Source organism: Heloderma suspectum, chromosome 1 (genome assembly GCF_057233095.1).
Source record: "Heloderma suspectum isolate Gila_16-S chromosome 1, 16-S_ref, whole genome shotgun sequence".
Lineage (NCBI taxonomy): Eukaryota > Metazoa > Chordata > Lepidosauria > Squamata > Helodermatidae > Heloderma > Heloderma suspectum.
This window is the reverse complement of record NC_139458.1, coordinates 439,832,592-439,858,225: the sequence shown is the minus strand read 5'-3', so window position 1 is coordinate 439,858,225 and position 25,634 is coordinate 439,832,592. Positions and strand designations below refer to the sequence as shown.

Below are 25,634 nucleotides of genomic sequence, written 5' to 3'. Positions count from 1 at the left end.
GCCTACAACAACAAGAAGAGTGGTAGTAGTGGGAGACTCCTTGCTGCGTGGGATTGAAACCGAAGTACGTCACGAAGACCTGTGGACTCACCAGGTGTGTTGTCTCCCGGGAGGACGAATTACAGAAGTGACTGAAGAGTTGCCTGCACTCATAAAGCCCACTGACAAGTATCCTTTTCTTCTCATCCATGTGGGAACAAATGATACAGCCAAGAGGCGCTACGAAGAAATCACGTCAGACTTTGAAGCTCTGGGAAGGAAACTTCCCAAAGCTTTGGGAAGGCGAGCCAGTATCTGCAGGAGAAGCCACCACCTAAGGAAGAGGGAGTGCCTGCTGCTGCTGCAGGTGCTGCTGCCGGCATCACCCTCACTGTGGACTTCTGCCTGGCAGACCACCATTCCCTGCAGGACCAGGACCCCAGGTACTGAGCCAGCTGTGCTGACTACCTCCACCTGTCCCTTCTTGGAAGGGCTATATAAGCTGGCTGGCTGGCTGAGGTGGCCTGGGAGAGCCAGTATCTGAAGGAGAAGCCACCACCCAGGGAAGAGGGAGTGCCTGCCGCTGCTTGTTGCTGCTGGTGGTGCCACCACCACCATCACCACTGCTCTCCCTGTGGACTTCTGCCTGGCAGTGTTTGTAAAGGGGATGTATTTTGTTGATTTTTATTTGTTGGGTTGTGGTGGTGGGGATTCCTTTGTGTTCTTAGGGGTGGGTAGCCTGCCTGATAGGCAGAAGCAAGGGGACGTGTGTCCACTATATGGAGGCAGTGGGGGGAGTGCTGGGGGCCAGAATAGACAGAGGCTGGGCAGCAGGCGCTGGCGGAGTGCTAGGGGCAGGCCATGCCAGGTAAGGGGAGCAAGGGAGAGATGTGTAATATCTATCCCCTGCTCCGGGCCTGTCCAGAGCTAATGGATGGCTGGGGAGGCGTGATTCCATCTTCTGGTCTTCGTTTGCTGCTCTGCAATGCCAGGTCTGTTACCCAGAAAACACATCATCCATGATATGATCCAGGATGAGGGTGCAGACCTGGCATGTATTACGGAGACCTGGCTGGCTGAGGCCACTGCTCCAATTCTTGAAGCCATGTGCCCAGCCGGATTTTCGTATGCATAGCAGCCGAGGGCTGACGATTGGGGAGTGGCTGTTATCTACCAGGAGTCCTTGGTCTTCACCAGACCCCCGCTCCAGGAGACCAAGGTTGCTAAGTGCACGTACTGGAAGTTGGGTCTGAAAAGCAGTCTGGGGATTCTGCTCGTGTACTGCCCACCCCACCGCACGACTGACTCTTTGGCCGAGGTGCTTGAGGTGGTCTCTGATGTGCGTGTACAGTCCCCTAACTTATTGGTGTTGGGGGACTTCAACATACATTCAGAGGCCATCCTCACAGGAGCACCTCGGGAGTTCATGGAGACCATGGCTTCCTGGGAGCTGCACCATATTCTAACTGGGCCCACCCATGTAGCTGGTCATACGCTAGACATTGTGTTTGTTTCTGGAGAAGCAGGGAGTGATCTGGAAGTTGGGGGTATATCCACCTGGAGTGCTGGTCTGCCCTCCTAGTCCTGCTGCTGTGAGGAGGAGGCAGCAGAGAGCCCTCCACCTGCACCCTGGGGAATCAACAGCCGGGCCGCGGCCCTCTGAAGTGGGAGGTGCTGTGAGCAGCATCCCCACGGTGTGTTTGCTCCCAGGCCATGGTTCTGACACATCCTGGGCGGTGCTGGCCCGTGGCCAGGGCCACTTCCTTCTGCACAGCGGCTGGGCCCCACAGCTGCTGGCAAGCGTGGGCCAACGGTACTCCCAGCTCGCGAGCCTCCTTCCTGTGTGCCTTGCAGAGAGCAGCCCCTCCTCCCCACCCAAGCCCTGGAGCCCCCTACCTGGAGCCAGGTGGGCGGTTCAAAGGCAAGCCAGCGGCCAGGGCACTTGGGCCAGGGTTCCAGTTTGCACCCGGGGACTGGCCAGCCTGCAAGGGCACCCCCACCCCAGGGAACGTGCATGTTTTCACTTCCTCTCTCCATCCAGGTCTCTCCATCCTAACTTACTGGTGTTGGGGGACTTCAACGTACATTCGGAGGCCATCCTCACAGGAGCACCTCGGGACTTCATGAAGACCGTGGCCTCCTGGGAGCTGCACCATATTCTAACTGGGCCCACCCATGTAGCCGGTCATGCACCAGACCTTGTGTTTGTTTCTGGAGAAGACGGGAATGATCGGGAAGTCGGGGGTATATCCACCACCCCTTTGTCATGGTCAGATCACTATCTGGTGACGTTGGACTTCTCGGTTCCACAACCCCTCCGCAGGGGTGGAGGACCCATTAAAATGGTCTGCCCCAGGCGTCTTATGGATCCAGATGGATTCCTGAACGCGCTTGGGGATTCTCTGGGGCACGCCAACGGCCACTCGGTCGAGACCCTGGTGGGTGGCTGGAATGCCACAATCACTGGGGCATTAGATCGGGTGGCTCCGAAACGCCCTGTCCCCCTGAACAGGGCTCGGACTGCACCATGGTTCAATCCGCGGTTACGAGCTCTGAAACACGATGTGAGATGGCTAGAGCGCCGGTGGCGGAAGTCTCGCTCCAAAGACGATCAGACACAAGCTAGAGCTGTATCTTCAGCCTATCACGTGGTGGTGAAGGCAGCAAAAAAGGAATATTACGCTGCCTCTATCGCATCTGCAGAGCGCTGTCCCAGGAGGCTGTTCCAAGTGGGCTGGAGCCTGGTTGGTCCAGGTGCTCTGGAACCACTGAAGCATTCCAAGGCCTCCTGTGAGGCCTTGGCAAGGCACTTTGCAGATAAAATTGATCGGATTAGAAGTGTTATTCCATGTGCCGTGGATACAGTTAGTGAGCAAGACGCGGCCTGTGGCAAACCGGTTTTGTGGGATCGCTTCCAGCTTCTTCCTCCTGATGAAGTGGACAAGGTGCTTTCATCTGTAAGGCCGACCACCTGCTTACTTGATCCTTTCCCATCTTGGCTCATTATGGGCTGCAGAGCGAGACTGGGTGAGGGGAGCAGGGCGGTGGTGAATGCCTCCCTTGAGGAAGGAGTGATGCCATCAGCCCTCAAGGAGGCAGTGATAAGACTGCTCTTAAAGAAGCCCTCCTTGGGTCCCCAAGTTCTGAACAACTTTTGCCCAGTCTCAAATCTGCCATTTTGGGGCAAGGTGATTGAGCAGGTGGTGGCGGTGCAGTTGAAGGCACACTTGGAAGAAGCCAATTATCTAGACCCATTTCAATCGGGCTTCAGGCCTGGGCATGGGACAGAAACGGCCTTGGTCGCCTTGGTGGATGATATGAGGAGGGCTCTGGATAGAGGTGAATGCTCCTTCCTTGTTCTCCTTGACCTCTCAGTGGCTTTTGATACCGTTGATCACTGTATCCTCCTGGACTGCCTGGAGGGGTTGGGCATTGGAGACACCGTATTACGGTGGTTCCGGTCCTTCCTCTCCAGCAGGCACCAGAGGGTAGCACTGGGAGAGGAGGTTTCGGACCCGTGGCCGCTCAATTGTGGGATGCCACCGGGCTCTATCCTCTCCCCGATGCTATTTAACATCTATGTGAATCTGTTGGGGGCTATCATCAGGAGGTTTGGGGTGCAGTGTCATCAATATGCGGATGACATGCAGCTCTACCTCTCATTCAGATCTTCACCAAGGTTGGCTGTGGGATCCCTGTCCAAATGTCTGGAGACGGTGAGTGGCTGGATGGGAAGAATAAGCTGAAGCTGAACCCTGACAAGACTGTGGTACTTTTGGTGGGAGACAAAAGGAGGTTGGGGGATGCTGACCTGGTGTTGAATGGGGTACGGCTACCCTTGAAAGACCAGGTCAGCAGCCTGGGGGTCACTTTAGACTCCCAGCTGTGAGCCAGACAGCGCTGTACCAACTCCATCTGATACAGCGGCTGCACCCCTACCTTCCTGACCATCTGCTCCCATCAGTAGTACATGCCCTGGTCTCCTCTAGTCTAGACTACTGTAATGTGCTCTACGTGGGGTTACCCTTGAAGACAGTTTGGAAGCTACAGCTGGTGCATAACGCGGCAGCTCGCCTGATTAAAGGTGGCCGCCGGGCGTGATCACATCAATCCGGTTGCACTGGTTACCAGTCGTTTTCCGGGCCAAATTCAAGGTGTTGGTTTTGACCTTTAAAACCCTATATGGTTCCAGCCCAGCCTATCTCAAGGAGCGCCTCCAGCAACACCAGACAGGCTGCTCAACAAGATCAGCCTTGGATGGCCTTCTCTCTGTCCCATCAGCCAGGACAGCTAGACTGGTGGGGACAAGGGAGAGGGCCTTCTCTGTGGTGGTCCCCACTTTGTGGAACTCCCTCTCTAGGGAACTCCGCCATGCCCGCTCTTTAATGAGCTTCCGCCTTGCATTAAAAACGTGGTTGTTCAGGCAGGCATTTGGGGTGGGTTAGGGTATTTTTAAAATACCATGTTTTAATGTGGAATTTTATTGTTTTAAACTGCTGTATTATTGTACATCGTACATCGCCCAGAGCGGCTGGGTGACCGGCTAGATGGGCGATTAAGAAATTTAATAAATAAAAAAAATAAAAACCTTAAGAACTTTGGGGCCCAGATAGTTTTCTCATCCATCCTTCCAGTAGTTAGAAGAGGAACAGAAAGGGAAAGAAAAATACTCCGGGTGGGTGACTGGCTACGAAGGTGGTGCTGACGTGAGAGATTTCTGGAACCACAGGCTATACTTCCTGGAAGATGGACTGTTGGCAAGGGATGGGTTGCACCTCACAAAGGATGGGAATAATGTGTTTGGCCACAGAATGAAAAACTTCAGGAAGGCTTTAAACTGAATCCTACAGGGGAGGGAGAGGTAAAGTTGGGAGTAATAATGGAGAAAGCCCCATGCACCACAATGGAGAGAACAGCTCAAATAGCGCCCAATAATAGTCTTCACAAACATGAAGGAAGAAAGCCAGACTATGAAGCACATGGTCTTCGATGTCTATATACTAATGCCCAGAGTTTGGGAAACAAACAGAACGAACTTGAACTCTTAAAACAGGAGGGAAATTATGATTTGATCGGTATAACTGAAACATGGTGGGATGACTCCCATGACTGGAATACAGCAACTGAAGGATATAAGTTGTTCAAAAAGAACAGGAGGAACAGAAAGGGGGGTGGGGTTGCACTGTATGTGAAAAATACATATCTCTGCACAGAAATACAGGAGGATGAGCTCCGTAGCCCCATCGAGAGCATATGGGTTGAAATAAATGGAGCAAAGAATAAAAGGAAGCTGGTGGTCGGAGTCTACTACTGGCCACCCAACCAAGGAGAAGACGAGGATGAAACTTTTGAAAAGCAAATAGCCAATGTTTCAAGGAAGCACGATGTAGTAGTAATGGGGGACTTCAATTTTCCCGATATTTGTTGGGAGACAAATTCAGCCAAACATGGTCCCTCCAGGAAATTCCTGACTTGTGTGGCGGATAACTTCCTCTTACAGAAAGTAGAGCTAGGAACTAAGGGATCGGCTATCCTTGACTTGATCCTAACCAACAGAGATGACTTAGTGGGTAAAGAAGCAGTTACGGGAACTCTGGGAGAAAGTGATCATGCTGTACTGGAGTTCTTAGTTCTAAAAGAAGCAAAAGCTGAGTGTAGCCAAACGCATGCCCTGGATTTTAGGAAAGCTGATTTTAATAAACTCAGAACAATGATCAGTAAGGTCCAATGGCAAGTGACTAATGAGAAAAGGAGTCCAAGATGGGTGGGAGCTTTTAAAAAAGGAAATTCTCCAGGCACAAACAAATCCAACAAGAAGAAAAGGTGGAAGACAACAGAAGAAGCCAACAGGGCTTCACAAAAAGCTTAGACATGACCTGAAAACAAAAAAGGACACATACAGGAAGTGGAAGGAAGGCAAAGCAAAGGAAGAGTACAGGCAGGTAGCACAGAATTGCAGGGATGGCGTCACGAAGGCTAAAGCTAAGAACGAGCTGAGGTTAGTGAGGGATGCTAAGAACAACAAAAAGGATTTCTTCAGACACATGAATAGTAAAAGACAGAGGAAAGAAATGTTGGTTCAGCTATTAAATAAGGATGGCAAAATAACAGATGACAAAGGCAGAGGTGCTCAATTTCTACTTTGGTTCAGTCTTCTCCCAAAAGAGGGTTTATGACCACGCTGGCAAAGGCGAAGTACAGGCTGAAGGGGCAGGATTGCAGCTTGAGATTGATAGGCATATGGTCAAGGAACACCTAATTCCTTTGAATGAGTTCAAATCTCCAGGGCCAGATGAACTGCATCCTACAGTAATAAAGGAACTGGCAGAAGAACTCTCAGAACCACTGTCTATTATTTTCAAGAAATCACAGAGGACGGGTGAAGTGCCCGATGACTGGAGGGTTAATGTTGTCCCTATCTTCAAAAAGGGCAAAAAGGAGGAACCAGGGAACTACAGACCAGTCAGTCTGGCATCAATCCCTGGGAAAATTCTGGAGCAGATGATAAAGCGATCAACCAGCCTTGAAAACAATGCAGTAATTACTTGAAGCCAACATGGAATTGTCAAGAAGAAATCCTGCCAGACGAATCTGATCGCATTTTTGGATCAAGTAACCTCCCTTGTGGACTGTGGGAATACTATGGACATAATATACCTCAACTTCAGCAAAGCTTTCGACAAAGTGCCCCATAATCTCCTGTTGAGCAAACTAGCTAAAAGTAGGCTACATGAAAAAATCCGGTGGATCTACAGTTGGCTACAGGATCAGACTCAAAGAGTGCTTATCAATGGGATCTTCTCCAACTGGGGAGAGGTAATGAGTGGGGTACCGAAGGGCTCAGTCCTGGGCCCAGTGCTCTTCAACATTTGTATTTATTTATTTATTTATTTCATTTCTATACCGCCCAATAGCCGAAGCTCTCTGGGCGGTTCACAAAAATTAAATCCAAGCAACACACAATAAAACAATTTAAAATATACAGAACATTAAAACCACAATATAACAATACAACCACAATAAAACCTAGCAGCAGTGCAGGAGTTTAAATGACTTGGAGAAGGAAGTGCAGGGAATGCTTATCAGATTTGCAGATGACACAAAATTGGGTGGGATAGCTAATACCTTGGAAGACAGAAACAAAATTCAAAGTGATCTTGATAGGCTGGAGTGCTGGGCAGAAAACAACAGAATGACATTTAATAGGGATAAATGCCAAGTTCTGCACCTAGGAAAAAGAAACCAAAGGCACAGTTACAAGATGGGCGATACATGGCTCAATAACACTACAAGCAAGAAGGATCTTGGAATTGTGGTAGATCACAAGCTGAATATGAGCCAACAATGTGATGTGGCTGCAAAAAAGGCAAATGCACTTTTGGGCTGCATTAATAGAAGTACAGCTTCCAAATCCCGGGAAGTACTAGTTTCCCTCTACTCAGCACTGGTTAGGCCTCATCTGGAGTACTGTGTCCAGTTCTGGGCACCACACTTTAAGAAGGATGCAGACGAACTGGAGAGGGTTCAGAGGAGGGCTTCAAAGATGATCAGAGGACTGGAAACAAAATCCTATAAAGAGAGACTGAAAGAACTGGGCATGTTTAGCTCTGAGAAGAGAAGACTGATGGGAGACAGGATAGCACTCTTGAAGTCCTTGAAAGGTTGTCCCAGAGAGGAAGGCCAGGATCTCTACTTGATCATCCCAGAATGCAGGACACGGAATAATGGGCTCAAATGACAGGAAGCCAGATTCTGGCTGAACATCAGGAAAAACCTCTTGACCGTTAGAGCAATACGACAATGGAACCAATGACCTAGGAGGTAGTGGGCTCTCCCACACTGGAGGCATTCAAGATGAAGCTGGGCAGCCATCTGTCAGGGATGCTTTGACTTAGATTCCTGCATTGAGTCGACGGTCTTGTAGGCCCCTTCCAACCCTACTATTCTATGATTCTGAGGGGCGAGGTGATATTTTCCTCCAAACACTATGGGACTTACTCTTGGCCTGAGAGTGCAGTTTCTGTCTCCACTTTTGGGGCATTGGTTCCCACAAGGCAGTCCCCCACCAAAAGAATGTCTTTTGTAAAAAGGAAGCAAACTACCCCCATACCATCCCTATGACTGTGCCATAGAGTTGGAACCAGGACCCAGGATTCCAGTGGGGCAGATCTTTTCACTGTCAGAGCCAGAGCTCTCAGGGACATCTTTGAAAAATGTGCTTTTGACCATGGTGTGGTGGAGTTCCTGGGGCATGTAGTATCTCCTAGTGGTATTGCCTTGGATCATGCCAAGCTGGAAACCATAGTGTCCTGGCATCCTCCCCGGAATGTAAAAGACGTACAGCAGTTCCTGTGTTTTGTCAACTTCTACCAACAATTTATCACAGATTTCACACCCATAGCCATCCCACTCACAGACCTGCTCCGGTGCCACACTCACTTCCATTGGGGAAATGCAAGGGGCTTTCCAACACCTGAAAAAACTGTTTGTATCGGAACCCCTCCTTCAGCATCCAGACCCACAGACGCCCTTCATGGTAGATGCCACCAACACCTCCATCAGGGCCATGCTGCTCCAATTGCACTCATTGGATAGAGTTTGTTTGTTTGTTAGCCACCCATCTGGCCAGCTACCCAGACACTCTAGGCAGCGTACAATACAAATAATAACACAAAATACAACAAATTTTCAATTTGTTCTTTTGCCTTGCACCTACTATGCACACAAGCTTGCCCCCACAGAACTACAGTCTGGGATAAAGTACTCGCAGCCATCAATTCAGCACTCAAAAAGTGCCAGCACCTCTTAGAGGGCACTGCATATCCTACTGAGGTATGCACAGACCATCGAAACCTGGAGTACCTGCAGACTGTCTGGAAACTTAACCAGAGACAGGTCCAATCGTCCCTCTTTTTTTCTTGTTTCAATTTCGAAGTGACATACATCCCCAGCTCCCACAAAAGACAAGCAGATGCTCTGTCCCGAAAACTGTAATATACTATCTCTAAGAATGAGGAACCGGTGTCCACAGTTCTGAGAATTTTGCAGCAGTAGTAAGACCTTCACCCATGACGAATCAACTACGTCAACAGCAGGCACACAACCCCTTTGCCCAAACTTGACTATGAGAAATCTCCACTTCCAGGGCTGCAGAGGATTACCCCTATACTGTTCAAGATGGGCTTCCATGCCAGCGGGGTCGCCCCTTCAGGACCTTTTTGGGCAGAAGGGTTTAAACTATATCATGACAGTCAACCCATTGAACACTTCAGTCTCTACAAAACCCTGCACCTGGTTGATGGACTTCATCACAGACTTACCAGCCTCTGAGGGAAATACCACCATTACCACCTATTCTAAAAGATAGCCTACTTCATCCCATGTAAGGGCATTCCATCAGCCATAGAATCCACACAAGTATTCATCAGCCATGTTTGTCACCTGCATGGCCTACCACACCTCATGGTATCTGACGCAGACCCTCAGTTCACTGCCCAGTTCGGGCAAGCCCTTTCCACTCTCCTAGAAGTGAAACTAGACCTCTCCACTGCCTACCACCAACTGTCAGATGGACAGACAGAGCAAAACAATGCCACCTTACAGCAGTACTTCCGATGCTACATAAATTACCAACAGAATGGCATGACGTCTTACCATTGGTGGAATTCGCATATAACAATTCTCCCCACACGTCCACACAGCAGACGCCCTACTTCACTAACTATGGCTATCATCTTCAATTCTTCCTTTCTATGACCTCATCATCGCCAGTGGCCGCTGCTGACCAGTTCCTCCAAGAGCTGCAGGCTGTGCATCACCTCCTGCAGTAGCAACTGGGACATGCCAAGCAGGCATACAAGTGCTTTGCAGACTAGAACCGGGACCCTCGTTGCAGGTAGGCGACCAGGTGTGGTTATCAGCCTGGCATCTCTCGACCTATCGCCCAAGTTGAAAACCAGATGCCCACTACCTGGGGTCTTTCCCGATCATTCCATAAATCAATCTTGTCACATTTCAATGCATATACTCCCATCTATGATACCCCATCCTCTTTTCTACTGCTCCCTGTTGATCCTTTCCTCCTCCAACTACCCCTTACATAACCCACCGGGCCCACCACCACCTGTGGTCATCAATGGCGAGGAGGAATATGAAGTGGCATATATCCTTGACTCCCGGCACCATCGTGGACAGTGTGGTGTAGTGGCTAGAGTGTTGGACTGGGAGCCCAGCGATCTGGGTTCTAGTCCCCACTCAGCCATGGAAGCTCACTGGGTGACTTTGGGCCAGTCACAGACTCTCAGCCCAACCTACCTCACAGGGTTGTTGTGAAGATAAAATGGAGAGGAGGAGGATCATGTAAGCTGCCTTGGGTTCCTTGCAACAGGAAAAAAGGCGGGATATAAATGCAATAAAATAAAAATAAAAAAAATCAACACTTCCTAGAGTGGAAGTGCTACGGCCCGAGGAGCACTCCTGGGAAGATGCCACAGATGTGCATGCCCTGTATTAATTCGTCAGTTCCATCTCTGGTATCCAGGGAAACCAGGACCCTCTCTTCCACTGGAGGAGGCCCATGGGGAGGGGAGTGATGTCATGCCCCCATTGGAAGACCCTGAGGAGGACAAGTTAGAGGCCACCAAAAAGGACAATGTCAGGACCTGCCAGGGCCCATGCCATGACAGAGGTCTGAGCCCATGGAGGAGCCCACTGAGGTCCAAGCCCCTCAGGAAGAGGGGGAATCTTCCTCAGAGAAGGAGGCTGACCGCCCCCTAAGTTCACAGAATCATAGAATAGTAGGGTTGGAAGGGGCCTACAAGGCCATCGAGTCCAACCCCCTGCTCAATGCAGGAATCCAAGTCAGAGCATTCCTGACAGAGGGCTGTTCCAGGAAATGACAGCACCAGAGGAGACAGGCCCAACCCAGAGAACCTCAACGAAATGCCAGGCTGCAGCTGAGTCTACTTATGAGGCCGACTCTCTGCAATCAAAGTGAATGACTGTAGCTGGGACTTTCGTGGTGCTCTGGCAGCTCCAGGATAAAAGCCCAGAAGCTTACAGCGGCCACTGGAAACAACATCTGTATTTGACTCTAGCTCCAACCTGCTAACCTGCCTGTGGACCCTGCCTTTTGCTTGGACCACTGTCTGTAACTGACCTTGGCCTGGATTTGACTACTCTGTTTGCATAGCCCCTTCTATCTGTACTGTCTGGCTTGTTATTTGTTTGTTGCTCAGGATCTGATGTGGCCTGTCTGTGGACTCTGGCTGTTTGCTCCTCTGTTGTACCTTCAGCCACTGATTCACTAGCCCCCAGCTCTGCCTGAGCACCGAGGGGATAGGACAACAACCATCTGGTAGCAGGGAGAGGCGGGAGAGAGAGAATGACTGGTCTGAGGTCACCCAGTGAGCTTCATGGCTGATGTGATGTCCCCTATTGCAGTCTAGCACTCTAACCAATATGCCACACAAGCTTATGTGAAGACAAGCCATCTACCTATACATTTAATTTCAAATAAACCTGGCCCATACCAGATTCCCCCAAGGGAACCACTCACTAAAGCATCATGACACAGCTGCATAAGCTGGACATATTCCTTGCTTAGCCTGTCTGCAAAGAACCAATTGAGAGTTGCAGTTCAAGCAAGTCATCCCACTAATCTACTGCAACATCCCAGAGCCCAAGCATTTTGTCAATATGTGCCAGAACCACACAGAGTCTGGAGGAGAGACAGAATTGCTCTTTTTAAGTCAGAAATGCGATACGCACACTATAGTTCAGCAGGATGGTGTTTTGGAAGAGGAGCCCTGGAAGCAATCAGATGTAGCATTCAAAACAGTGATCTTCTAATCAAATCACATTTCCATAACGGGGGGGGGGGGGGGAGAGAAAGATCACTGGGTTCAACAGTTGTTAGGGAACACAAAAATTCAAGTACCACCTTTCTAACTGAAGTGTCCCTTTCTTCCACAGGTTCTCAAACGATGGACAAATGCCTGCCCCCCCGCCACAGGTCCCGAACATTCTGGAAGGGAAGTTCCAGGGGAGGGACCCTGAGGCAGCTGGAGCCTGCCTTTCTCGCCAGCCAAGACATGGATGGGTTGGATGTCATCTAGAAGGCAGATATTCAATTTATGGTGCCCTGGCTGCTCCACCAACTCAATGGGAAGAGCTACCGCTTTGTTTTAAGTATGTTTCCCACACTGTTTCAGCAGGGGCCAGAGATGTCTTGTCCATTCCTCTTTCTCATGGCAATGTTCAGTTAGTAACCCGATCCACAGATCTTTGCGCACAGCAGCAGGCTGCATGCACACACCTACATGGATACCTTGCTGTGGAACAGATGGAAGGTACTGGGGGGAGGGATCAAAGGTAGAACAGATTTACAATGAAGGCCCAAGCTCAAGAAGTTTGGGCAACACAGGCTCTAACCAATTTTTACTCCCTTTTAAGCCTGCAAACCAGTGTATACTTAAAACTATGGAACTCGTTGCCATAAAATGTGGTGAAGGCCATCAACTTAGATGGCTTTAAAGGATTAGACCAATCCATGGATGATAAAGCTATCAGTTGCTATCTCTGTGATGAGAACCAGCAGGCCTCTCAATACTAGTGCTGGGGAACAGCAGCAGGAGAAGACTATTGCCCTGCTTGTGAGCTTCCCAGACACATCCAGCTAGCCACTGCGGAAGACAGGATGCTGGAGTAGATAGGCCTTTGGTCTGACCCAACAGGACCCCTCTTGTGTCTTCCATATGCATCAAAGAAAACGCACATCCTTATTTTTGAAGAAAGATTGCTTGAGAACATCTGGTAGGAAGAGAACGTGGGGCAGTTATCACTGCCTCCTCAAGTCAAGACCAAAACAATCAACATAACATGGATACTCATTACATTTATGTTCCACCTGTCTTCCATGGAATTATGGCAGTGTATGTAGGGTTCCCAAGTGGTCCTTCATCCAGGCACAGACCAGATGCAGGCACAGCTTTAGCAAGGTTGCTTCATCATGGGTGACCTTACCCTGGGGTATTCACACACACCCTTTATTCTACATCAGACCGTTCAGCTAACCCCAACTTTCCTCTCAGAAGTTCCCACTCAGTGGCTCAAGGCATATATGTCAGCCTTCCCCAAATTGGTGTCCTCCAGATGTTTTAGACTACAATTCCCAGCATTCCTGATCACTGGCTATGCTGGCTTGGGATGATGGGGGGGGTGAGGTCCAAAACATCTGAAGGACATCAAGTTGAAGGAAGCTGATATATGTGATCAACTGGTATTAGACACCCAGTTCAAAGTCTCAGATATTCACAGTGCTATTTATTTATAGGAGAACAGAATTTAGACATCACTAAGCAGAAATTCCACATTAAAAGAATACCACATGACTGGATTCATATATATTTCAAATCCTGGCACTATCCTGGAGCTTCTAGCAGAGTAAATTTACTAAAGAATCATCTTATATCAGTACGTTATGAGCTGAAGACTTCCACAGCCCCACAAGCAATTTCAACACCATCAACTGGCTGGATACACACTCAGCTCCACGACCAGAATAACCACAAAACCCTTCCCATTAACTCTACATTATATATGGACAAACAGAGGGGCGGGGGGAGAACAGAGTCTGTGGAAGGCCAACTATCCTTCACACTTCCCTTTTTACCAATCGGTTTTATTCCCTTAGACATTTTTATAGACTTTTACCAATAAGACTAGATTCTTTGAACTTCGCGTTTCACAGAATCATAGAACAGTAGGGCTGGAAGGGGCCTACAAGGCCATCAAGTCCAACCCCCTGCTCAATGCAGGAATCCAAGTCAGAGCATCCCTGACAGATGGCTGTCCAGCCTCGTCTTGAATGTCTCCAGTGTGGGAGAGCCCACCACCTCCCAAGGGAATGGGTTCCACTGTCGTATTGCTCTAACAGTCAGGAAAGTTTTCCTGATGTTCAGCCGGAATCTGGCATCCTGTCACTTGAGCCCATTATTCCGTGTCCTGCACTCTGGGATGATCAAGAAAAGATCCTGGCCTTCCTCTCTGGGACAACCTTTCAAGTACTTGAAGAGCGCTATCATATCTCCCCTCAGTCTTCTCTTCTCAAGGCTAAACATGCCCAGTTCTTTCAGTCTCTCTTCATAGGGCTTTGTTTCCAGTCCCCTGATCATCTTTGAAGCCCTTCTCTGAATCCTCTCCAGTTTGTCTGCATCCTTCTTAAAGTGTGGTGCCCAGAACTGGACACAGTACTCCAGATGAGGCCTAACCAGTGCTGAGTAGAGGGGAACTAATACTTCCCAGGATTTGGAAGCTATGCTTCTAAGAATGCAGCCCAAAAGAGCATTGGCCCTTTTTGCAGCCACATCACATTGTTGGCTCATATTCAGCTTGTGATCGACAACAATTCCAAGATCTTTCTCGTTTGTAGTGTTATTGAGCCACGTATCGCCCATCTTGTAATTGTGCATTTGGTTTCTTTTTCCTAGGTGCACAACTTGGCATTTAACCCTATTAAATGTCATTCTGTTGTTTTCTGCCAAGCGCTCCAGTCTACCCAGATCACTTTGAATTTTGTTTCTGTCTTCTAGGGTATTAGCGATCCCGCCCAATTTGGTGTCTGCTGCAAATGTGATCAGCATTCCCTGCACCTCCTCCTCCAAGTCATTCATAAAAATGTTGAAGAGCACTGGGCCCAGGACTGAGCACTGCAGTACCCCACTCGTTACATCTCCCCAATTTGAGAAGGGCCCATTGATAAGCACTCTTTGAGTCCGATTCTGTAGCCAACTGTGGATCCACCAGATCGTTTTTTCATCTAGCCCACTTTGAGCTAGTTTGCTCATCAGGAGATCATGGGGACTTTGTCGAAAGCTTTGCTGAAGTCAAGGTGTATGATGTCTACAGCATTCCCACGGTCCACAGGGGAGGTTACTTGATCCAAAAATGAGATCAGATTCATCTGGCAGGACTTGTTCTTGACAAATCCATGTTGGCTCCAAGGAATCACTGCATTGTTTTCAAGGTGCCTACAGATGGATTGCTTTATCATCTGCTTCAGAATTTTCCCAGGGATTGATGTCAGACTGACTGGTCTGTAGTACCCAGGTTCCTCCTTTTGACCCTTTTTGAAGATAGGGACAACATTAGTCCTCCTCCAGTCATCTGGCACTTCCCCCGTCCTCCACGATTTCTCAAAGAGAATAGACAGCGGTTCTGAGAGCTCTTCTGCTAGTTCCTTTATGACTCTAGGATGCAGTTCATCTGGCCCTGGAGATGTGAACTCATTCAAAGGAATTAGGTGTTCCTTGACCATATGCCTATCAACCTCAAGCTGCAATCCTGCCCCTTCAGCCTGTATTTCGCCTTTGCCAGGGGGGTCACAGACCCTCTTTGGGGAGTTTTGCCAACTCCAATCAAAGTGCAAAGCCTATCCTAAAAAGAAATACCCAAATTCAGGGCCATCCAGAATTTGGTGGCAATAGTGGGTTAAATCCAATACCGCGCAAGCAGCCTTCTGCTCACGCAATGGGACTTCCCCATGCTCTCACTCCCCCACCCTCTTGAGCAGATCTGGGGTGCACATGGGGGGCTGCAGAGGGGAAATCTGCTCCACCAGTGGTTTCCATTCTGCTGGCAAATGGCCAGTGCTGGATCCAACCCAATGCATCTAGACAGATTACTCTTGACTTAATTGACTTGGGCAAACAGGGATATCACTGCTACTTCAAACAAAGGTACGAAGAAAGAAAGCAGCAGTTGGCTCAGGATGTGGAATTATGTCATATCAAATATCAAATTCTGCATGACAGAACATTGTGCATAGTCACCATCACCCCATCTTGGTAGGCTAGAAACCCTGAAAATCACCTTTTTAAGAACACAGCTAATCTGGTATTCTGCCATCCGAAATAAGAAATATCCATGTTCTACAGCAGCCTTCCCCAACCTGTTTTCCTCCATAGAATGATAGAATAGTAGAGTTGGAAGGGGCCTACAAGGCCTTCGAGTCCAACCCCCTGCTCAATGCAGGAATCCAAGTCAGAGCATCCCTAACAGATGGCTGTCCAGCCTCGTCTTGAATGCCTCCAGTGTGGGAGAGCCCACCACCTCCCTAGGGAATGGGTTCCATTGTCGTATTGCTCTAACAGTCAGGAAGTTTCTCCTGATGTTCAGCCAGAATCGGGCTTCCTGTAACTTGAGCCCATTATTCCGTGTTCTGCACTCTGGATTATCGAGAAGAGATCCTGGCCTTCGTCTCTGGGCCAACCTTTCAAGTACTTGAAGAGCTCTATCATATTCTCCCCTCAGTCTTCTCTTCATTTATCCTTATTAAATGTCATTCTGTTGTTTTCTGCCTAGCACTCCAGTCTATCAAGATCACTTTGAATTTTGTTTCTGTCTTCCAAAATATTAGCTGTGCCACCCAATTTGGTGTCATCAGCAAATTTGATCAGCATTCCCTGCACCTTCTCCTCCAAGTCATTCATAAAAATGTTGAAGAGCACTGGGCCTAGGACTGAACCCTGCGGTACCCCGCTTGTTACCTCTCCCCAGTTTGAGAAGATCCCATTGAGAAGCACTCTTTGAGTCCGATTCTGGAGCCAACTGTGGATCCACCGGATCGTTGTTTCATCTAGCCCACTTTGAGCTAGTTTGCTCATCAGGAGATCATGGGGCACTTTGTCGAAAGCTTTGCTGAAGTCAAGGTATATGATGTCTTCAGCATTCCCACGGTCCACAAGGGAGGTTACTTGATCCAAAACTGAGATCAGATTCGTCTGGCAGGATTTGTTCTTGACAAATCCATGTTGGCTTCGAGTAATCACTGCATTGTTTTCAAGGTGCTTCCAGATGGATTGCTTTATCATCTGCTCCAGAAGTTTCCCAGGGATTGATGTCAGACTCACTGGTCTGTAGTTCCCAGGTTCCTCCTTTTTACCCTTTTTGAAGATAGGGACAACATTAGCCCTCCAGTCATCTGGCACTTCCCCCGTCCTCCATGATTTCTCAAAGAGAATAGACAGCGGTTCTGAGAGTTCTTCTGCCAGTTCCTTTATTACTCTAGGATGCAGTTCATCTGGCCCTGGAGATGTGAACTCATTCAGAGTAATTAGTTGTTCCTTGACCATATGCCTATCAACCTCAAGCTGCAATCCTGCCCCTTCAGCCTGTATTTCGCCTTTGCCAGGGGGGTCACAGACCCTCTTTTGGGAGAAGACTGATCCAAAGTAGGAATTGAGCACCTCTGCCTTTTCTTTGTCCTCTGTTATAATCTTGCCATCCTTATTTAATAGCTGAACAACCATTTCTTTCCTCTGTCTTTTACTATGCATGTAGCTGAAGAAAGCCTTTTTGTTGCTTTTAGCATCCCTCGCTAACCTCAGCACATTCTCAGCTGTAGTCTTCTTGATGCCATCCCTGCAATTCTGTGCTATCTGCCTGTACCCTTCCTTTGTTATTTGGCCTTCTTTCCACTTCCTATATGTGTCGTTTTTGGATTTCAGGTCATCTCTAAGCTTTTTGGGAAGCCCCATTGGCTTCTTCTGTTGTCTTCCACCTTTTCTTCTTGTTGGAATTGTTTGTGATTGTGCCTTGAGAATTTCCTTTTTTAAAAGCTCCCACCCATCTTGGACTCCTTTTCTTGTTACAGTCGCTTGCCATGGGACCTTACTGATCATTGTTCTGAGTTTATTAAAATCAGCTTTCCTAAAATCAGCTTTCCTCCAGATGTTTCAGACTACAACTCCCAGGATTCCTCATCATTGGCCAACTAGGGCTGATGGGAGCTGAAGTCCAAAACATCTGGAGGGCACCCAGTTGGGAAAGGCTGTTCTATGGTGTTCCAACACCCATTCTACCTATGTGAGAGACTTAAGAGCATAAGAGTAGCTTTAAAAAATATTATTTGAAAGAACTTGCAAATAGTGCAGTGGCTGGCAGGGTGAGCCAGGGCGTGTCTGGTTCAAACCTTTAAACTCATGCAACTCCCTAAGTTCACACATCTTTGGCAGGCTCTCTCTGCCAGCCTACAGTTCCCCATATGCAATATGGGAATAACATTAACCTACCTTACAGAACTGTTACAATGATTACTGACGTTATGAAGAACTTTGAATAAGTGCCATTACTGCTTGCCTCAGCGCAACTTTGCACCCACAATTAACTTGTTTTAAAATGGTCTCTTCAGACACGGAATGCCTATCTAAAAAGTCAAGGTAACCTCATAGCTATGTCATGCAGTGCTTTTTAACCAGTATGATAAATAGTGCAATTTACAAAATTATGACTCTGTCAAGCAGCCAGCCAGGAAAGTAACCTTGCAACACTTCACCAACCATATAAAGTTACAGCTGTGGAGCTGGTTCTCAGAGCAGCAGCAGCATGTACATAAGTTAGTATTGGACTGGCAATATCTGCTTGCTTCTATCAGTTTAAAAAAATGGTCTGTACACACATCAAAACTAAATGTTGTAAATTCAAACAGAAAGAATATGAGTGTATCAGTACGAGCAATTATACCAGCTCTTCCACATAGGGAACACGTCGTGTATCTCTCGCCACCATTTTATCCTAACAAATCTATGAGGAAGGTTATACTAGCTGCTTCTAGGGCCCTCTTAAGCATTCATTTTCTGAAAACAGCTGGAAGTGTAAATAAAACTGTGGTTCCACACAGCACTTAATATAGCACTATAAGATTCAACAATGCCCTTCCCCATGCCCAAAGCTCTTCTGTGCTGTTTACTCAGAAGTCAAAGGCTCCTTGCAACTTTAATTGGAACCTTTGTCCTTGTGGTTTGAACCTATAATCGCTCCCTGTTCAGCGCAAACAGACCATTACTGATAAATTGCTCCTTACCCAAGTCCTGCTTCCTTCTAGGAGGGGTGCCCTAATTACTGGTTTCCTCTCAATTTTCTCTTCTTGGTTGTTGCAAAATAGCACTATTTCACAATAAAAAAGAAAAAAGTTAACAAGGAAGCCAGTAATTAAAACCCTCCCCACAGTGGGGCAAAAGATATGCTAATTAAGAGGCATCCTAGTTTCCTGGCCATGCTCAACAGAAAGCAATCAGAAGCTACAAGGAAGAAGCTGCTAATTGAAGGCACAATAGCCTTGAAAAGCCTCAATAAAGTATTGCCACTCCAAACTGGACAGGCTGGTGCTGCAACTGTGCTATGAGTGAAAGAAACTGCCACAGATCAAGTCTGAAAAGATAGAAAGGCAACACAGAAAATACTGGGATGCAATGGGTTGGTAATTGATGTTGTTATAATTCCAGCAGGCAGGGAAGCTGAGCCATTCCACCAGCCCTGAAGATCACCTCCATGAAGGTTCCTCCTCATCTCCAGCAGCCATTCCAGCAGGCTGTGCTGAGGAAGATGAGAGTGGAAAGTGGGGCCATTACACCAGCCCGGCTGAAAAACTTAATCCTCCCCACCATCCTTTTCTTTCCTATTCCTTTTTCCTTTTAACGAAAACTCTTTTTCCAACTAAAAGAGTTGTCTTTTAGATTGTAAACATGTAAGCAGGGACTATCTTTTTATTATTTTTAAGCTACTCTGGGAGCCTTTTTGGTTGAGGAGCAGGATAAAAATACTGAAAATAAATAAATGTCCTTTCGATTCTCTGTAACAAGTAAATGCATGATGTGTGGCAATTCCAGACCCACTGGCTAGTCAGAAGCAACTAGTGACTGGCTAAAATTCACCAAGTGAGCTTCACAAGCAAGCAGGCATTAGAACTCTATCCACATCTAACCCTCTGACTCTACTGAAAGTCTAGTGTAGTCCACTGAAAGTCACTGGAACTGCTGTGAACAAAATCATTTATTTAACTAGATGATAAACATAACAACAACGTATGAACCAACACTTAGTGAACCAGCTTTTCCTTTGAATTTTTTTCTTCTATTGCCACAGATTTCCAGGATGACTCAGGTGCACAGCCAGACCTCCAGATCTCTATTAAAACATCCATAATGAACCTTCTGGGAACAGATGTTTGTCAATTCCAGGAACTAATTTGCACTGAGATGTACCCTGGACACTCCAGGAGAAAAACATCATGCATATTTGCTGGACCTGATTTTTCTGAAATAGAAGTATGATTCCTACTGTGATTTACTCAGATAAAGGTGGTGGTAAAGATGGGCATGTCACTGATGATCAAATATCAAAATGTGAGTGCATGCCCACATAATTTGTACTAATGAGCTCTCTCTACTGGTTGCCCTGGAAGTGAAAGAACTGATATTCAAACCTACCACCAATTCTATTATGTAGCCGTCCTGCTTAGAGATAGTGCACAATATTTGGGGACCGATACAGAAAATCCAAATGATGCCCGCACAGTAAGGATGCCTAATGATAGGGATGGCCCTAATTCTGCTCATGTTCTCTCTTTCCTGGGTAGCAATTTGTGCTTTCCGTTTCCAGCAATGTTCTTTGCATGTGCTTAATACCTCAGAAGAGAGTCAAGGCACTTAGAGAAAATTACATCTCTTTAAGGACCTTCTGAGAATGGGCTACAAATGGCAATACAGAACCTATATAACCAGCAGTGTCACATTTCCCAACATGCTTCCCCCCGCTTTATAAACACATGACATCTGCTTTAAAAGTACACAATGAACAACAACAGAAAGCCATTTACTGTGTGTGTCACTCAAAAAGACAAAGGAATTCCTCTAATAAAAGCACAGAGAATGGATCTGGGTTGCCCTCGTAAAAATAGAACAAGTTTCCTTTTCTTTCTAAAAGCAAAAAAATTAAAAGGCTGTAAACTTCCACACACAGGAGTAGGTCCCATGATTCTCAGATATCCCAGCCTGCAGGTATTTATAGCAAAAGAAACTATGACGGCTGAAATACTGTTTGCTTGAAGACCCAGCGCCATGCACCTCCAGTGGTACATGGATAGCTTAGACAATTTTAATCTAAAAGAACAGTCTACTGACAAAAATCAGTTCAAGTTATCCTGAAGACACAACCATCAGCAGTGCTTCAGCAAGCTCTGGAGAGCACCTACAAATACATTTCTTGTGAACATTAGACATCTTTGGATACTGTGGATAGTATCACAGCACTAGTGCTATCAATGTTACGGTAGCATAAGCCAACACCTGCACAACAGCAAAATCTGCTGCCAAAATTCAGCAGCACAGCAGTAAAAAAAGGGGGTAATTTTCTTTAAAACAAGGTGCACAGGGAGCACACATCTTTTTTTGAAGAAAAATTGCCCCTTTTGCCATTGTACTAGTTTATACTGCACAAACGTTGGTTTATACTTGTGCAGCATCATTAGCATTAGCACTGGGACACCACTGTATACTATGCAGAACTGAGAAATATAACTGAATATGGAAGATCCCACTATTTGGTAGTTCTGCCCATCAACTATGATTGCATCCAAAACAATTGTGGGTTTCCTCCACCCTCTGAAGAGAACCACGCATTTCACTCTATTAGCAGACTTTATAGAAGACTGTAATGGTCTTTACATTTTTAGAACATTTGACTGCAAAGGAACTTTCACTGGAGCTCTCAATGTTGGTCCACTGCCTTGCTGATCAGACCAAAAAACTCAGGGGTCTGATCAGGGGTTTCCAAGCCACAAAATAATTTTATTGTATTTATGGTATTAAAAGGTTAAAAGCTCTACAGAAAATTCTCACCACAGAAGCACTGAGATACTGTGATCAGAGATTAAGTTTTGAGCGGCATCAAAATAGAAGAACTATTGTATTGGTTTGCACAATTATAAATATATAATTTCACACACACAGCAACACTGAAAAACCTCAGCACCTTCTTATCCCATATCTTTGCTTGAAGATGACAAGTCCTCTCTAGAACCCACTCATGACCAAGTTGGGCAAACTATCTTGGTAACCACTTTCTGGTACTAATTAACAAGTCTCAACATGCATTTATACAACTGCTTTTCAAACAAGCAACAGGGATTAAGACTATCCAGTTAAACAAACTTAAGCCCACTCATTCTGATGAGCTTAGGTGCACCTGAGTCTGCAGTGGAATTGGTTGTTAGGAGCTTAACACAAGATAGTTATCATGGAAGTTTGCCATAGGCAGAATTTTGGGGAGTAGCAAGTAGCTTTTGCTTGAATGGGCTGTTTCACCATTAACAGATCTGATACTCAAGGAATAGGAATGAGGAGGTGGATCCAAATACAGCCTCAACAGCTAGCAGGGGAACAACAGAAGCTGCCTTATACAGAGTCAGATCATTGATCCATCTAGCTCAGGACCATCTCTGCCGACTGGCAGTGGCTTTCCAGGATTTCAGCCCTGCCAGGGCCCTGTCTACATGGCACCGCTTTCACCCTTCACCCCATCACACTGCGCAGCATTTCAGCTTCAAATTTGCTTCTGCTGGGATACAATTGCAATATACTGCAGGCTTCCCTAACAGATTCTGCCGTGCCTTTTTTTTTTTTTGCTATTATAGTTTAATGTGCAGCTGTGCAGTCCCATGAGCGTGAGGGTGCGACACTTCAATGGCTGTTTTGTATTTTAGGGGTTCTGTTGTGTCTTTCCATCCCTCGTTAGGTAAAAAGTGGGTGTTCTGTGCCCCTTCATTTCCACGCCATCTGTTTGTCAGTTCCCCAGACTGAGACTCTCGCGATGGCTTGCACTTACACGCGTGAGCAGTACATGCCTACCCATTGCTCCAAAATGGTGGCCGGAGTGAAATTGGTCCTCCCCCAAGACCCCCCAGCCCTGGGGCACTGCATCCAAAAGCAACCATTAAGAAGATACAAAGCTGCAAAAATGTGTGAAAGTGTGATTAAATAAATGAAAACTCCTCTCTGTGCCTCTGTAACTGTGCAGCTGTGAAGGGACAGGGGGAGTAAAGGGGCGGCACAGAGTGACGCAAGCACAACGCACACCTATAACATGCCCACTGTAAAATGCGAAGTCGGTTTGGACAAGGGACAGATGGCTCGCAATTGCAGGGAAACCCGCAGCGAACGAAAAACATCACAGCAAAACACCTTCTCGGAAATCTGCATTTTCCATGAGAAAACCACGGATGGCTGCGAAGTGGTGACTGTGTCATCTGTCCTGAAGGACCTTGACTCGCAGCTGCCCCAGACCAGGAGATACCAAAGACTGAACCTTCTGTATGCAAAGCAAGTACTCTACCACAGAGCTACAGTTCCCACCTCTGCTGTAGGAGGAGAAAAGGGGCTGCACACATGGCCTTCCCTATCAAGATCCTCGCACAAAAAACTGTTGCTATAATATGGGGACAATACTGCATTTTATGCCATCACCGCATCACTAGGAGTTGGAAGATGGAAATGCATGTCACCCAGCGTTAACTACACCACCTTAAGAACCTGCTTCATGTGCACAGATGATAAAAGGTGGAAGATAAAGAGCACATGTTGGAATAAGTCTGGGAGGACAAGAGTTGTAGAAGGAGTCAAGAGAAGTGAAAATGTCATTTCAGTTTATTCACAGGCACACACTTTTTAGCCTTGCAGGGCAACCTTCCTTCACTTGTCAGTTTCATTTTGCAATGAGCAGAGTTCGGGAACAGTCATCTGAGTTGTCAGTTTTCCTTGCACAGTGCAGTCACCAGGAGCCCTTTCTACAAAGAGTTGTAGGATGCAAACCTTTATTACATGCCGCTCTTCCTCTGAAATGCTCTAAGTGGCTTCAATATCCAGATGTTACCTAAATGACATGGAACCCAATGAAGCACCCTGCCAAATTACACTGGGGGGAGGGGGGTTCTATTCGTTTCCATGAGTTTCTGAGCAGCCAGGGCTTCCACTCTCCCTTATTGGTGTTTCTTGCATAATTAGTTACTTCAGAAGCCCACCTCACCCTGCCTGCGAGGCCTCGGAACGCAAGGCTGGGCGGGCAGAAACACACGTGTTCAGCAGGTTGTCATCTTAGAGGCGTTTCGTGCTATCAAAAGCAGACGCGACCCTCCCCCCATAAGGACTCAGCCTTCTACCGGCGAACCGTGACTGCCCCTTCCTTCAAAGCACCCCCTTGCCACGGCCTCCCCCGCCTCTCCCGTTTCGGAATTCGGGGGAGGGTAATCTCTGACTACTCCCCCCCTAACCAGTTTGACAGGCCCTGGACGACCGCGTGGGGGGAGTCCTGACCCTTCAGGCGCCTGAAACGCCTCCTCGTGCTAAGAAATTGCGGTGACAACGGGGGGGAGGGGGGAGAAAGAGAGCTCCTTCTCTACAGTGGCCGCCATCCCCCCTCCTCAAGGGAAGGCGCTCCCCTCCCCCCGGGCCCCGCCCTGCGTACCGTCCTGGCGGCCTCTGCCCAGGTCCTGCCCTTCTTCTTGCGGCCCTTTTCCCTCATGGCGGCCGGGCACTGGCGGGAGCGCAGCACGGGAGGGAGGGAGGGAGGGAGGGAGGGAAGGAAGGCGGGCGGCGCGAGGGGAGGGGGCGTGTCCGGGGCCGCGCGGGGTCTCTCCCTCTCGCGGAAGGGCGGGCCGCTGCGTTAGGTCCTGAGGCTCGCGACCGCCGCGGCTTCTACCGGCGCCATATTGGGACTCCTACAGCAGTCACGTGACGACGCCTCAACCTGCCCGCCCCCCGCCTGCCAACTGACCGCGTGACCCCGCCCATCTCCAAGGGAAAGACCAGGGCGGGGGCGGGGCCGAAGGGAAGCTCTTGACAGACGGCTCCGCCCTCGAGGAGGGAGGGGAAAGGAGGAGAAACGGAAGGAGCGCGGCGCCTGCGCGGTTGGAGTGAAGGGAACAGCTTCGGCGCCACCGTCGTCCACTTCCTCCCCAGGTCTGGCGCCCGGATTTCTCCGACCAGACGCATGCGCAGTGGTCCCCGGGAGGTGCACGCGCACTTCCGCGGGCGCGGCCTCGATCTCCTCGCGGGCCCGAGCCGCGCGCGCCGCCTCCGCCTCCGCCAGGCTCGGCAGTTGTGCGGCGCGGGCGGCCACCCGGCAGAGCCGCGCGCGCCCCCCGGCCGGAGCGCGGGGTGCCGGAGCCGCGAGGCGCGTCGAGCCCGGCGGCCCTTCGCCCCCGCTGTGAGGTACAAGCGCAGCTGGCGGAGAGGGCTGAGGGGCGTCGCCCGCGAGAGATGCCGCAGTCGCCAGGCGGAGGCCGGAGCGCGCCTCGCCCAGCGGGCGCGGGCTGGTTCCGAGCGGAGCGCTGCGCCGGGGTCGACTCGCGGGGGCCGTGCTGAGGCGCGCGGGGCCGGCCCGGCGCGGCGGCGAGGAGGCGCTGCGCGGATTGAGGCCGTGGAAGAGCGCCGAGTCCACATTCTCCGCCCGGCGCCGGGAGGCCCCAGCCGGAGGGCTCCTCGCAGGCGGAAGGCCTTGCGCGGCCGATCTGCCTTTTTCCCTCAAGGGATTCTGCAGTAAGAAAAGCACAAAAAGAGGCGGTGAGAAGCTACCGGAGGACTGCGAAGTTGGAGCCTCCCGTAAAATTCAGCGAAAGGCGGGGTAGTGGCAGAATAAAGGCCTTGTCCGGAAGCACCCCGTGGCATTTTCCATCCCGAAAACAAACCACTGTTCCTTTCAGTGTTAATTCTTCCACAACAAGCACTCATAGGAGGGGGGCTCTCACGGGGGGCGGCCAGGCAAGGCATTTACCGTGCCTCATTCATGGAATTTTACAGGTGGTCCAGGCAACGTCTTCCATT

General features: G+C 48.6%; 1 protein-coding gene across 2 annotated transcripts in view; it reads right to left on the bottom strand.

Annotated features, from left to right (window-relative positions):
* Positions 1–25,343, bottom strand: part of ASXL2 (ASXL transcriptional regulator 2) — a 136,270-nt gene extending 110,927 nt beyond the window's left edge. For both annotated transcript variants that reach the window (XM_084829557.1, XM_084829558.1), the window contains exon 1: positions 24,277–25,343. In XM_084829557.1, coding sequence (XP_084685683.1) covers positions 24,277–24,333 — 57 coding nt within the window. In that variant the 5' untranslated portion in view covers positions 24,334–25,343. The remainder of the gene's footprint in view (positions 1–24,276) is intronic.
* Positions 25,344–25,634: the final 291 nt, after the last annotated feature.